Source organism: Varanus komodoensis, unplaced genomic scaffold, assembly GCF_004798865.1.
Source record: "Varanus komodoensis strain SLA01 unplaced genomic scaffold, ASM479886v1 scaffold2, whole genome shotgun sequence".
Lineage (NCBI taxonomy): Eukaryota > Metazoa > Chordata > Lepidosauria > Squamata > Varanidae > Varanus > Varanus komodoensis.
Window position 1 is genome coordinate 18,476,222 of NW_025335568.1, and position 15,698 is coordinate 18,491,919.

Sequence of the window (15,698 nt, forward strand, 5' to 3'; positions counted from 1 at the left end):
TTTCAAGTATCATCCAGATATCTCTGTGTTTGTATTGCTTTCACCTTCCAACTAACAAATTCAAAAAGGAAAAAAGCAAGTAAAGCTTGGGAGGGGATGAACTAAATACCTTTATTCATTCTTGGAGGTGTACAAACAGAAATATGAGCAACGTAGGAAAAAACACAGAAAGAAGACTAGTTATTAGGAAGAAAAGTTTCAAAAAAGAAATTAAAAGAGTTATCTTGTAATAAGAGTTTCTGTATTTCTGAAGGATATAAGACAAAGATGGTTCAACTGAGCAACTGATGGAAGTCAACATCAAGCTGCAGACATTTCTTCACAAGGCAACACTCAGGGGGGCTCATGTACCATCATTCGCTTTGCCTGTATGAAAAGATAACAAAAACATGGTGCGTTCAAGGTGTTTTTCCCCATAGTTCCTTCTGAATGAAGATGAAAGGGCACATTTCTGGGGAAGGATAACCCTGACCTGAAGATCCAGTGCATTTTGACTGGGGAAAGTAGATGCTCAGCAGGGCAGGGTCTGCATGATGCAACAAGTCATGGTGTACTTTTACTATTGTTCTTCTATCTTATTGCCTAATGCCACCGTAGTGTTCCAGTGCAGAACATTTGTTCCTGAGAAGCCATGAACAGAAACAACGGTCTATTCCATCATTTCTCTGCACAACAATGGCCTTTTGTCACCAGAGCTGAAGAGAACCCAACATGGTATGAAGGCTTGGCAAGATCAGCCATTGTGCCCAAAAGAAAGTAAGGAAAGTGCCAGGTGAATCTCCTTGGGGAGAACCTTACTATCTGCCTTAATTTCTCCAACTCCCTTCATAAATACATAAGTTCAGAAACAGGAATCTGTTCTAAATCCTCAGCTGTGAGGACTAAAAAGGCCAAGATTTCATTCAGCCTCTCTGCAATTTCTTCATCCTCCTCTGATGCTCCCTTGATTCTGTTATCATCTAATTGTCTCTCTGCTTCTCTGGCTGAATTCTTCCTTCTGATGTATTTAAATCCTTCTGTTAGTAATATGCACCTCAAAATGTTAGTCTGCTTCTCTCAATACTTGTTTGCAACTCGTTTCTGTAAGTTTGTTCTCCTTTTTGTTTCCTCATCTGGGCAAGACTTCCATTTTGTGAAGAAAGCCTTCTTCCCTCCATAAGCTTCCTTGACTCCATGTGTTAACCAAGCTGGTGACCTTTAGCATTTCATGCTACATTTCCTAAGTTTTGGTATTCATGCTATTTGGCCCTCTATTATTATTGTTCTGAGAAATGTCTAAGCATTTCAAAGGGATTTGATGCTTTTTGACTGTCCTCTTGAACTTCTTTTTTAGCTTGTCCCATATTTTAGAGAGATTTCCTCTTTTGGAGTCAAATGTAACTGTATTGGACCTTTTAGCAATCTTCTACCTAACTGCATTTTAAACCTGATAGTGTCGTGGTGACTATTTCCAATTGGCTCAACAACTACTATGTCCTGGGTAACCCCACCTAGGATTAAATCCAAGGTTGCCTCCCCTCTGTTTGGTCCCATGACCAACTGTTCTGGGGCATAGTCATTTAGGACTTTGAAAAATTTAACCTCACTGTCGTAACTGAAATATGCTGTTAGCCAGTAAATGTGTGGATAGTTGGTCTCCCATTATTAGAGTACTCCCTTTGTTGGAGGCCTCCCTGATTTCATTTTCCATCTCAAGATCATCCTGAGCATTCTGGTGTGGAGGACAATAGCATATTCCTATGACTAAATTAGTTTTGGAACCAGTTATTGCCATGTGCAGTGCTTCTCTTGCGGAGTCTATGCATTCTAGATTAACAAGTCTGTTGGATTCTGTGCCTCTTTGATGTACAGGACACCACCACTTCCAATGTGCTCTTTTCTGTCCTTTTGATACAGTTTATATCTAGAGTAGACTACATCCCACCGATTTGCTCCATTCGACCAGGTTTCTACAATGCCCGCTAAATATAGCTTCTCCTTTAAAACTAGGCATTCCAGCTCTCCTATTTTGGCTCTGAACCCTAACCCTATACTTTCCCACAGCTGAAGTGCATACTTGAACTAGATACTTCCCAGCTCTTGTCAGCTTTCCCCTCAAGATTCAATTCAAAAGCAGGTCTGCCACATTTGTAACGTTATATGTCAACAGTATGGTTCTATTTTGGTTCAGCTGGAATCCATCCCTCCTGTACAGGCCTGGCTTGTCCCAAAATGCCAACAGTTGAGAGGGAACGAGATGGTGGGATTGGGGAGACTAACCACCATGAACATGATTGTCTGGGTGGTCAAAGGAAAAGAACGGGGACTGTAGCACCCATGCTAAGTTGCTTATCATCAAGGTACCGAGTCCATCCAGTCCCCTGAAAAGCAGTATATGGATGTTCTTTACAGTTCTTATGGTAACTATCCAATAGTCCCAGAATCTTCTTTGCATTACTACCAAGTAAAATAAAGTCTACTCCAGCTCTTCCTTTACATGTTTTATGTGGTTTTGGGAAAGTCTTCTATTTACATTTATGTGAAGGTTTAAAATATTAAAGTGTTACATTTTGCAAATGAAAAATGTTTGTTTTAATGCAGGGCACAGAATTTTACACCAAAACAGGTTTGTAATTTTCCAACTATTTACCAGTATGTATTTCTTAATAGTACAAAAGTAGATACTCACGCTTTCAAGATCTTTTTATTAGACACACAGAAAAGGTCTTGTTTGTCAGTCAAAGGTTTGTAAATAGAATTGTCCATTTGTAGCTCAACAGGATTATTCAATGTGGCATTGAATGTTCTCTTCAGAACTGTATCTCTAAAGAGTGGGCTCAGCTGTAAAAATAAAAATATGCATTATCAATGTATCTTGCAAATCAGCAATGAGACAACATAACATAGTTTGAGAGCTCTTAGAAAAAGCAAGTTAACGTTAGCCACATTAAGATTTTCTTAGCAACTTCTAAACCGCTCCTCTGGGAGCAACAGACTTCCTATATTCAGAGTTGATCTTATTTGGGGAATCTGGAGAAAGATAACAAATCAGTCTTCAGATTTGTAATAAGCTCCTAAAGAAATCAGCTCCTAGAAATGTTAGCACCTCACTTATAAATGAAACGGCAGCAAAATAATATACAAGTGTATATAGGAAGAATCAATGTTATTTTACCATAAGCAAATGTTTTAAGTCACTAGGTACTGAGGTATATTGGATATGTCCAGACAATCTAATTCTGGATTAATAAACCAGAATATGCAGGAATCGTGTGTATCCATATGGAGATTATTTCTTTCTGTTTTGCTCCTCCCTTCAGACAAGCAGAAAAACCTATGAGAAAATAATCAGATTTCTTAGAAATAAATACTTAACCAAATTCCTGTTCTGTCCAAATAAGCCAAGATTGTAAACCAGTTTTAAGCCATTGTTTAAAATTGACTTACAAATCCAGTTTTGTACTGAAGCCATTAACTATAATTCCCAGGTGGATATAATGAGAAGCTTCAAGCTGTTTCCTCAGTCAGCTGAAGGGAGGAGGGAAAGGCAGCGAAGGGACTATATGCAAGTACATGTCACCCATACTATCCTGCACTATTAAACCAGGAGTTATGAGTTAGTGTGATATCTGAACCCGATCAGTTAAAATAACTGCAAATGAATTGAAGTTATAGGGGAAATTTAGGCTCAGAACAGGCATTTTTTTCTATTCTGAAATATCAAGCACCCTTCTGGAAATACCTGACTTGAATCTATTAAACAGTATCACCTGAATTGATTTATGACCCATCTTACTGTGCTACTCTTCTTTTCCTGCCTTTCTCATCTTCTTCTCCCTTATTACTTTTCCATTTATTGAAATACATATTTGCACTTGAACACAAGGTGTTCAGAAAAAAATACAAACATAAATCTTATAGTAATACCTTCCTGAATCTAAAATTGCAAACTTTAAAGATAACTCAATCTGAATGAAAGTATCGTGCAACAAATGTTATTATGTTCCTAAACTAAAGGATTCTTTTATGACACTGGTTTTCAAACTACTTGGCAAAAATCTGGGGATTTCTCAAAAGCTTCTTCAAAGCTTCTTATCAGGGCTTCTTCAATGAGATTATCACTGGACAATAATGGACAAGGTTCTCTGAAAGATCACATGGCCACCAACTGATCTTTTCCTACAATGGAGGGGAGGATTTCAGGTGCCAAAGTTGTGCTGTTCATACAGGACTCTTGGGCCTGATAGGCCTGGTGCAAGATACGCACCATAGAATGCTGGCCATGCAAGCTTTTTGTAGCAGAACTTGAAAGAGATTCTATAGCAGACAAATCCATATGGAATGGGTTCACTGAAGGTAGTTTCATAAAGCACTCTTCAATTTTGCGGGGAGTATTTATATTCCTCTAAAGAATTGCTTGGTAGTGGAGTGTTTGTCTTTCCGTGCCACATAAGCTGAAGGTTAAACATGAAAATAAACGGAATAAAGATAAAAAATGAGAATCCATGTCATTTCGGTAAAGGCAATGGTGATCTGAATACAAGACCACCTCAAGGTTAAAAGCCTGTGTTGATCAGTTGGCACACATATTGATTCAAGCAGTAAGCAACTTGAGGTGTGTCAGACAAATCAACAGTCATCAGCAAAACACTCCCAGAAGGACTGATCAGCATAGATTGTAGGCTGAGGTCAGTAGGTACATATCTGGAGCCAAGTGGTTAGTTCAGGCACGGAACAAGAAATTGCTGATTAATGAGAAAGAAAAATATATTGTTTTGCTACCAAAGTCTAGAATTTCAGTGGACAGTCCATTTAAACTTGCAGCATTAGTACATTTCCAGGAAAGTGAATATTTTTTTCAATTTCAGAATGACTTGTAGTTTGATAATATGATGTGTCAGCCAGGAGTACATTCTGTGGATTTTAATGAGACTTACTTTTAATAAAAATACTTAGAATGCAAACTTGGTGCTTTCTCATATAACCTAAACATGTAGGAAAAGCCACAGCTTTGTCCACGTGGAGTTTCTCAATAGCCAGAGTATGGAGGCTTCCCAAGAAAATGTTGTCTAAGACTCCTCCCACACAGCTGAGATCTATAGGTTACTTGAACAGCATGGGAAGGACATAGGTCACATTGCCTCCAACACAAGGTCAGAATGGAGCTTTCAGATGTAAGAGATGCATAGCAATGAAATGTCCCCAAAAGGGTGTAGAATATAACTATTATGCATCCTAGGCCTCCAAAAGTGGTTCATCTAGCTTTGGCTTCTCAGGTCTTTCCATAGGGAACTTTCAATGACATTTCTACTGCCTTTCCAAAAAGTATCATAAGTAGTCCTACAGCTACCCAAAAAGCCAGTAACAATAGTTCTAAGTCCTTCATGTTTCACAGACCCTTTTGCAAATCTAAGATCATGGCATTCGGTCCTATCACTTCCTGGGAAATAGATGGGGAAGAAATGGAGGTAGTGACAGATTTTATTTTCCTGGGCTCCAAGATCACCGTAGATGGGGACTGCAGCCAAGAAATTAAAAGATGCTTGCTCCTGGGGAGGAGAGCTATGGCAAATCTAGACAGCATACTAAAAAGCAGAGACATCACCCTGCCGACAAAAGTGCATATAGTCAAGGCTATGGTTTTCCCAGTTGCAATGTATGGCTGTGAAAGTTGGACCATAAGGAGGGCTGAGTGCCAAAGAATTGAGGCCTTTGCATTGTGGTGCTTGCGGAGACTCCTGCGAGTCCCTTGGACCGCGAGGCGATCAAACCGGTCAGTCCTAGAGGAGAGCCACCCTGGCTGCTCTTTAGAAGGCCAGATCCTGAAGATGAAACTCAAATACTTTGGCCACCTAATGAGAAGGAAGGACTCACTGGAGAAGAGCCTAATGCTGGGAACAATAGATGGCAAAAGAAGAAGGGGATGGCAGAGAATGAGGTGGCTAGATGGAGTCACTGAAGCAGTCAGTGTGAGCTTAGATGGACTCAGGGGGATGGTGGAGGACAGGAGAGCATGGAATAATGTTGTCTATGGGGTCGTGATGGGTTGGACACAACTTTGCTAAACAATAACAACTTGCAAATCTGCTTCTGATGTGCAGAAAGCATAGAAGACTAGTGGAAAATCCACTGAAACATGGAATTGCTTCTCAGGTACGAATCTTGTGAGCTGAGCCAGCCTACCCAACTAAAGATCTGAGACATGACAATATGATTTATTCATTTAATGTTTAGAGGCTTGAAGATGGACGTGCAAAGAAATGCACCCATATTGAATTTGCATCTGAAATAGAATTTATTTAAAAACCAGGATCACCACATTAATATATTCTCACAAAATGCCATCTTGCAAGACAATAAGCACTTGAAGTTTGCCTGAAGGTTTTATATGCACACATTGTATCAATCTATCTGGTCTCAAAATAAAGGTTATTAGCTAAATATAAACTTACTAAGAACCTAATAGTAACACTTACACTGGATGGTGCAGCTAAAGTGAGATCCCTTTGCCAATATAATATTCTTCAGTCCCATTAAACAGCATCCAATCAAAAAGCAGTTCATGAAAATTCAGAAGGATGCAAGATGTAACCTCTCTGAGATTACAGCCTAAGGCTATGCAATTCTAGTGGATGCAAAAAGGTAACATGATTTGGCATTTGAATTTAAAATGGTTTTAAAATACTTGCTTTTCTATTGAGCTTTATTTAAAATGGAAGGCAAAACGCAGCACATACATATTAATTTTTCTGTCAGTAGTGCTCTATTCGCACAAGGGAAATCCACGCTTCCACTGCATGGGTGTCTTTCTGCAGGTTTCAGTTTGTTTGTATAGAATTGAACAAAGGCTGAATTCGTCCAAATAACTTTTTCTCTCCAAAAGCTTTCTCCAAAATATTTTATTACAGTGGTTTATTTATAGATATGAAAGCAAACATGGATTTTGATTAACTTTCCATCATAAAGCTGTTTATGAAGAATAGGTCTCTGCGCTCTCTCAAAACATTGAGTAGATATTGTTATTATTAAACACAAAGGAAGAATGGCTGTTTATATATACATATACACTGTGCTCAGTTTGAGATGGAGCCCAGTTTTCAAGTTGGGAGTTTGTAGTTTTGTATGTTCAGGCCCTCCGTTCCTCTTGCTATTTATGTGCAATTAGAAAAAGGGTATGCATTAGTTACTTTTTAATATATTAGTGCAAACCATCCTGAAAATACGGTTGAAATTAATTTAATATTAAATCATTTATTATTTATTTATTTGATTTATATTCTCCTTTTCTCTTACAATGAGCTCAAAGCAGCTTGTATCATTCTCCTGCTGCTCTCCATCTTGTCCCCACAAGAACAACCCTGTGATATAGACTGGGCTAAGAGTCTGACTGGCTCTAAGTCACCCTGTTGACTCCATGACCAAGCAGGCACTAGAACCCAGATCGCCTGAGTCCCAGTCCTGCACTTTTAACCACAGTACTGGCTGTTACAGTAGATAGTTGAAATATGATTAATTCAAATGATTTAATGAACTTACATTACTGAGCTTAGACATATACAATTGTGTGTGAAATGCTTTGCACCAAATCTCTGCAGTCCCAGAGGATACACTACAATGTGCAAGTAGTAAGGGATATATAATGGATCCACTGCTCTGCCGCAGAGATGTATCAACTCTCAAATAAGTTTGAACTGGCCTTTATTTGCTTGAAGCACCTGCAGCTGTTTCATGGCAGGGCATAAAAGCATGGAGCAGAAGACTGCAGTTGGCTGTGTGTGTTACATGGGTCTCTATGGCAGAAATTATATGGGTCTTTTTGTCTCTTAAAATTCTTGATTCCATGACAGGCCAAAATATTACGACAATTTACTGCACAAAATATAACTTATATTAGGAAGCAAGTAACTTTCATTTTGAAATGTGCTGAGAAAATAATGTTAAATGCATATTGTTAATTGGCAAAATATTGCTGAATGCTGAGTCACAATATAATAGTCTATGTATGATATTATTAGCAGCAAAATATTCAGGTGGTTTTAAAATGTAAATCTAAAATCACAATAAATTAATGGATCATTTGCAATGATTTGTTGATTGATCTATTTTCTCCTATACTTTGTCATCATACTTCCTCCAGGTTGAAATTTTCCTCTTACTGTCATAAAAACCCATAATAATGAGCTATCTACAAGAATCTCACAACATATTGGGAAAAAACCCACTCACTATATTTCCAGCACATACCACATGATGTAATTAGGTTAATTTTATGTAGCTCATTAGGCAGCCTGACAAAAGTATTTGCATAAAATAAACATCCAGTAAATAATTTTCTCATCTGTAAATATTAAAAACTAGAGTTCTCCATGTAGTAATTTGGCTAAGTAGGCGTAATCCTTCTAAATAGCTCCATATTACTTCAAAGAATGAGGACACAAAGCAGTGGATGCAGGTTCTCATCTACAATTCAAATGACCTGAAAGCATGTGTACATTAAAATTGCATGCAGTGAAGTATTCCAAACAGAACAAAATAAGACATCGGGTTCTTAGCTGAAGCCATGGCACAAGAGGAGCTCCCTCCAAAGCTAGAAAGCCGTCTAGAATCAGAGCCATTTTTAGACAGAAAAATGTCCTATATATCCCACCATCCATCCAACCAGCCATGCTGACTGGGACATGCTAGGAATTGTACTTTTTTTCCCTTAATAGTCATAGGTTTGCACCCTAAGATGCTAATGGTGCGGGACACAACTGGTCAGTTTTCATTTAAAAAATTGAAAGACTGTTAACTGTGTCTGAAAGAGCAACAACAAAGGTTAAAAATATGAACATGTTCATATTCTGGAATCCTTGGAATTCTATGATACTAAGTCTAGATGTTTATCATCATCTCATTAGGCTCCAGTAGTCAGTAAATTCAGATTACTGTACAAAACCAGATTACTGTACAAAACAAGATCTAAACATTCTTCTCTGGGTGCTCTCTCTCTTTCCTTTCCAGTCCAGGCTTGAATTAGGTGGTTCTGTTACTGTAATTATTTAGGGCTTTCTAGGATAGTGTTTAAGATGAAGGAATTGATTGTTCATAAATAATGAATACTAGCACATGCCAGGTTCTTAACATACACAAATACACTGAAAGAGAAATTGCTCCTTATTTTCTTCCTGCCCTGGTGTTTTATGTTAGTTGGACTACCTGGAGCAGGATTTTTTTTTTAACGATGTGGTTTAGTTAAAAGAATAGTAATTGTTAGTTAACATAAACAAGAATGAGTAAACATGAAATTAAGTACAAGGCATTTCCGATTAGGAAATAAGTACACTGTACTTTGTACTTTACATTGCTTCATAATATCTAGGTATGTATAACTACAGAAATAACTAGGACAAACAGGAGATTTTCTTACACTACATGCTGAATATAAATTATTTTCAGAGAAGATGATAGGATTTCTTCATACCTCTGTAGTAGCATTCAATATTCAATAAGCTTAGTGGGAACTGAAAATGTCATTCATAATTCTGAATTGCTTATTCCACCTAAATGGTTACCCTTGTTCTTATATAATATTTCCATGGTCTATGACCAACCTCAGGAGAATACTAGTACAGTGTTATTATATTACATTCATTTCAATAGACTCAATGAATGCATTCAAAAGTAGATAAAATAATATTGTCTCCAAAACATTATCATACAACTCTAGAATAATTTTTCTTGATCATACAGTATATGAGCTATGTATAGTGTAAGAGGCAATTTAAAGGTTGAATGAACTGTGCTGATAAGAATCTACAAGCTGTCAGCGATTTCTGAAATTCAAAAGGAAGGCCAATTGTCTACGTTAATTCCATCATTTACTTTTTCCTCTCTACTTGTCATTTTATTGCAGGTTTCTGACTCCAGAACATATAGTCAGGTAATGATGCCTTTTTTAATGACAAAGATATAAACCTTCCAATCAGCATTCATACACATACATCCCAGCAAGAGGGAATAATGACTATGTGTAATTTAATGTTAACAATTAAATACTGAGTGCACACATACCCTTGAAATTGAAACAGTGATTCTACTGTTTCTGCAGAAGGGAGAAATATAGAAAACATCAGAAAAAGAATTTATTAAATGTGCCATTTCCAAGCTACAAAGTTACACAGTGAGGATATTGTCTAAAAGACTACACTGGATCTGCTAATATATTTTCTGTCTCTGAAATGCAAGCTGAATAGCAAACAGTGATTTCAGTGACGAATTATTACATCGTCATAGTTATAAAGCAAAATATTTAGCACATTCCGGGAAATCTGAAAGGAAGTGTTGATGTTAAAAGATGGACGACTTCTACATTGAGAAATTCGTAAGCAGGGTCCTTTCCATTTGTGTTCATATATATCTTAAAAATTTAACATCAGAACCATCAGGGCTTTTTTTTGTCCTAGAACGCACCGGAATGGTGTTCCGGCACCATTTTTTGATGGATTTTTCCAAGTGATTTTGAATCACCCTGTCGGGTGTAGCAGGTCAGTAGCAAAAATCATTAAAATAGTGCATGAGGGCTGCTTGTGTGTCCGGCTGATTGTGAGAGCACTGCTTGGCTTGGGATGCTGCTCGGCTTGGGATTGGTCATGTGGTCGTGCGCTGAGTGCTTACTGCCGGCGGCGACCATTATGTTTATGTGTGTGTAGAGTGACTGGCTACGTGCAGAAGGTAAATAAGTTCTTTATTTCAAAAAAAGTTGGTGAATTGAACATCTTTTTTAGTGTAAAAGTGTGACCCCAAGACATGAGTTTCAATAAAACACCACTGAAGCTTCAGAAATGTTTAATCACCCATTTTTGTAGAGCAGTTTCTACCTCCATTCCTTCTGTAAATAAAATTGTGGGATTTAAACAATAACTAATTAGATTGATGCTACCATTGCAAAGACTGGAAATTCAGGAAATCATACCATGGGAATAATGAAGTCAATGAAGATACTGTGCAGTAAACTAGAAATATAACATCATTACCCACGTGATTATGTCTTTAAATGTAAAAATGTTGTTGAAGGGATATGCAATTCAAGTAATCAACAAACATACACAGACATTTCAAAAAGGTTCCCAAATATAAGTTCCTTAAAACAGTTTTGGTGGAAAGCAAATATCCAGGAGTAGTTATTGGTTATTCTACAACAGAACGGAAATAGAATTTATATAAATTATTATACATTTTAATTGGTTTTTTAGTACTTTATTAGTACTCCATTTGGATTAATGGGTGGCATACAAATTCAAACATAAATAAATAAATAAAGCATTCATAGTAGTAATAATAATAGATTAATAATTATTATTTCATTTATTTCCCACCTCACAGCCAAAGCTTTCTGGAGGATTTACACAGTCCACAAACACAAATTATAAAAATACAACAAAATATTATAAAGTTCAGAAAAAACATTTTCAAGGTTTAAAACAGCTAAAAACAGATTATGAAAACAGCCAGTAACAAGGAATAATGAAAAAGTGAGTCTGCAAACCATTTCTCTTATTTTCTTTCTTTTTTCATTTTCTTAACATATAAAGGTAAACATAAAGGTTTTCCCTTGACATTAAAGTCCAGTCATGCCTGACTCTAGGGGGCGGTGCTCATCTCCGTTTCCTAGCCAAGGGAGCCAGCGTTTGTCTGCAGACAGTCTCCTTGGTCATGTGGCTGGCATGGCTAAACACTGAGGTGCACTGAATGCTGTTACCTGCCCACCAAATTGGTACCTTTTTATCTATTTGCATTTACATGCTTTCGAACTGCAAGGTTGGCAGGAGCTGGGACGGAGCAACGGGAACTCACCCCGTTGTGCAGATTTGAACTGACGACCTTTCGATCAACCAGTCCAGCAGAACAACAGTTTAAACCACTGTGTCACCTGCATCCCTTCTTAACATATACAAATACATTAAAAGAATATAAAACAGAACAACCTAAAATAAACAGAGCAAATTAAAATGAACAAAGTAAGCAAAGTTGCCAAGGGAAATTTAAACAAATGCACCCTATACATTCAATCCTCCATGATCCCTATCAAGTGCCTGGGTGGCCAAGTCTTTAAAAGCCTCAGAAAAGAGAGCCATCTTACCCTGGCACTAAAAAGATGAGAGATTTGGTGCCAGCCCAGCCACAATCAGTAGGATAATCCATAGATGGGGACCACCACTGAGAAAACCCCCCTCCTTGTTGCCACCCTCTGCACTTCCCTTGAAGTTGTCGTTCAGAGAAAGTAGACTGCACTCTGACAGGTATTGTGGTCCTAAGCCATGTGAGAATTTATAGGTTAAAACCAGCAGCTTGCACTGGGACTGGAAGCTTACAGGCAGCAAATGCAAGCGGGTCAGAACTGGTCTTATACAGTCAGACCAGCGGGTCCCAGTTATTAAGCTGGCTGCCACAAGCTGCAGCTTCTGAACCATCTTCAAGGACAGCACCACACAGACTGCTTTGCAGTAATCTAAGAGAATACCAGAGCTGAAGCCATGGTATCACTATCCAGATAGAGGTGCAGTTGGGCCACAGCCAAAGCTGGTGGAAGGCACTCTGAGCCACTGATTCTACCTCAGCCTCAAGTGACAAAGATGGCTCAAAGAGCACCCTCAAGCTATGAACCACCTCCTTCAGCAGGAGTTCAGTTCCATCTTGAACACCCTACATTCGGTCAAATGAACCACCTATCAACAGCATCTCAGCCTTGTCTGGATTGAGTCTCAGTTTGTTAGCCCTCATTTAATACATTGTTGAAGTCTGTCACCTGTTTAGCACATCCACAGCTTCACCTGCTTAAAATAAAAAGCAGAAACAGAGATGCATGTCATCAGCATCATCACACTCTTAAATTCTGGATGAACCACTCAGTAGTTTCATGTAGAGGTTAAATAGCATGAAGGACAGAACAAACCCCTGAGGGTCTTCATGCTGGAGAATCCTTGGGGCTGAACAATATTCCTCAAGCACCACCTTCTAGAGATGGCCTTCCAAGTGGGAGCAGCAATACTGCAATGTGGTGCCCCTCACTCAGGCATTCACCCCCGTAGGATGTCATGGTTAATGAAAACCACCAAGAGGTCCAAGCAGTATCAACAGTATCACACTCCCCGTCTCTCTCCTGACATAGGTCATCAGACAGGGTAACTAGAGCTGTTACTGTGCCAAAACCAGGCCAGAACTCCTATTGAAATAGATCCCTCTAATCAGTCTCATCCAAGAGTGTTTGGAGTTGATTAGCAACCACTCTTTCAAGAAACTTGCCCAGGAAATGAATAATTGCTACTGGCCTAAAGTTATTCAGATCTTCTGAGACAAGGGAGAGTTTGTTCAGAAGTGATCTCACCACCACCTCTTTAAGGCAGCATGGGATCACTCCCTCTCGGAAAGAGGCATTATTGACCTTCCTGAACCAGCTGATTATTCCCTTCTTGATGGCTTTTATAAGCCATGAGGGGTGAACCTGTCCAAGCACCTTCTTGTCCATACTCTCAAGCTGTATCAATTGAAATTCATGCAATAAAAACAGACCAGGCTGTGCTCTGGATATCTCCACAGATTCAGCTGCAATAATGCTAGAGTCCAAGTTCTGGAAGATACAAGAGTTTTTTCCTGGAAGTGTCCAGTGAGTAAACTACAGAGGGCCTGAGATGGTTCCAAGATGTCCCTGGGGCCAGAATGTAATAAGCTTCAGACAACTTTGAAAAGCTCTGCTGAGCGGTAGAAAGCAGATTGGACAGAGGCAGTTCCCTATCGTTTCTTTGCCATCTTTACTCATCAAAATATACTCAGTTGTAGGCACATACCAAGTTTCTGTTGCATTCACTGAGAATTTTCCTAATTACATAAACAGGTTTCAAAATTTAAAATGTTAGCACAAATTTAGGATTCGTCAAAATGTCACTGCAAAAGAGATACTGAAGAAAACAGAACACAGGACAAGTGAAAACAGATATTACTATATATTAATAGTAGAATTGTGAAGGTCCAGGGGAAAAAAAGACAGCAATGTTAAAAAAACAGTGGTTGATGCCATGGGAGGCCAAGGAATGCTGGCAGTTACAGGGGTTTTTTTTTAATCTAAACATACATAGATTTTAAAATGTATCCTTACTTTATTATTACATCATTACTGGGGTACCATACATCTTGGGACATCTAATTAAAAAAGCATAAAAATATAATGAAAATATAAATGGCTGAAGTTGAAAACTCCTTGCCACTATTTATTATGTCATCATATCTACAACTTTCCAAGGAAAAATGGGAGAGTCATCAATTCTGTTTATGAGAGTTAGCAATAATGATAAGCCTATTACTTTCTGGCAATAATAATCAGATTCCCTGCCTTGACCTAGAAACTTGGGAAAAAATCATAGAGATTCAAATGATTGTCAATTAGATGACATATATATATGGCATTACTTCAATTTATACTGTGCTTTTATTTTATTGCTTGAATCTTTTGTTATTGTAAATGGTTTAAAAAGTCTGTTCAACCAATAAATTGATCAGAACCAGTAAAAGTGCAGAAACCAATTATACAGTGTATATCTACATAAATCTGACACTTTCCTGAAACATCAAAACATCAAAATTTATGGTGCCGCCCCAACCTGGAGACTAGGGTGGTTTGCTTCCTGCCGGGCACACGCATCCTGCATGTGAAGGACAGAGTGGAGCGTCTTCTTTGCTCCGGGGGTCACCAGCCACTCCTGGTGATCCATGTGGGCACAAACGATGTGGCCAGGCAGGGTGTGGTGGGGACCACCAGGGACTTTGAGGCCTTGGGGAAGAAACTCAGGGAGCTGAAGGCCCAAGTGGTCTTCTCGTCAATCTTACCTGTCAGGGGATCTGGGCCAGGAAGGGACAGGAGGGCCTCCAAGGTGAACAACTGGCTTAGGGTGTGGTGCCAGAAGGAACGCTTCGGGTTCCTCGACCACGGCACTCGTTTTCTTACCAATGGACTTCTGGCAAGGGATGGGTTGCACCTCACGAGGATGGGGAAAAGGTCTTTCGGAGATGCTCTAGCGAGCTTTGTCCGGAAGACTTTAAACTGAGCTGGGGGGGGGGGGGTCAGGCCCCGTAGTAATGTGTCTGCACTGGACAAGTGTGGGGGGAGGATCAGGGCTCTGGGAGCAGGGTTTTAGAGATACTGCAGGGACTGACAGGACTCCTACAGAGAGGGGCCAGGTACCAGGGAGGATGGGAGGAAGGAGGAGGCTGGGAACTCCAAGGGAAGGAAGCGGTGGGAAGGAGTTGAGGTGCATGTATACCAATGCTAAGAGCATGGGTAATAAGCAGGAAGAGCTTGAAGCTCTCCTGGGAATAGGAGGGTATGATCTGGTGGGAATCACAGAAACTTGGTGGGAGACTCACTCGGAGACTCACTCGGCGGTAACAGCCAGGTCACGTCACTTCCTGGAAGCTATAGAGGGAGGGTTTTTCACACAGAGGGTCCGAGAGGTGACGAGGGGGGCAAACATCCTTGACTTGGTCTTGACCAATAGGGAGGAGCTGATAGATGAAGTACAGATTAGGGGAGCTCTGGATGCGAGTGATCACTCCATCCTTTGCTTTGAGATCAGGGGACTGGGGACGTGCAGCAGGTCGAGCACTAGGAGCTGGGACTTCAAGAGGGCCAACTTTGGCCAACTGAAGGCCAGACTGGGGAAAGTCTCCTGGGATAGGTTACTGGA

General features: G+C 39.4%; 1 protein-coding gene across 1 annotated transcript in view; it reads right to left on the reverse strand.

The window, feature by feature from the left end:
- Positions 1 to 329: 329 nt before the first annotated feature.
- The window catches only part of STPG2 (sperm tail PG-rich repeat containing 2), a 209,759-nt gene continuing 194,390 nt past the window's right edge, over positions 330 to 15,698 (reverse strand). The window contains exons 13-14 of the mRNA XM_044429221.1: positions 2,669 to 2,820; positions 330 to 366 (exon numbers count right to left, since the gene is read on the reverse strand). Coding sequence (XP_044285156.1) covers positions 354 to 366; positions 2,669 to 2,820 — 165 coding nt within the window. The 3' untranslated portion in view covers positions 330 to 353. The remainder of the gene's footprint in view (positions 367 to 2,668; positions 2,821 to 15,698) is intronic.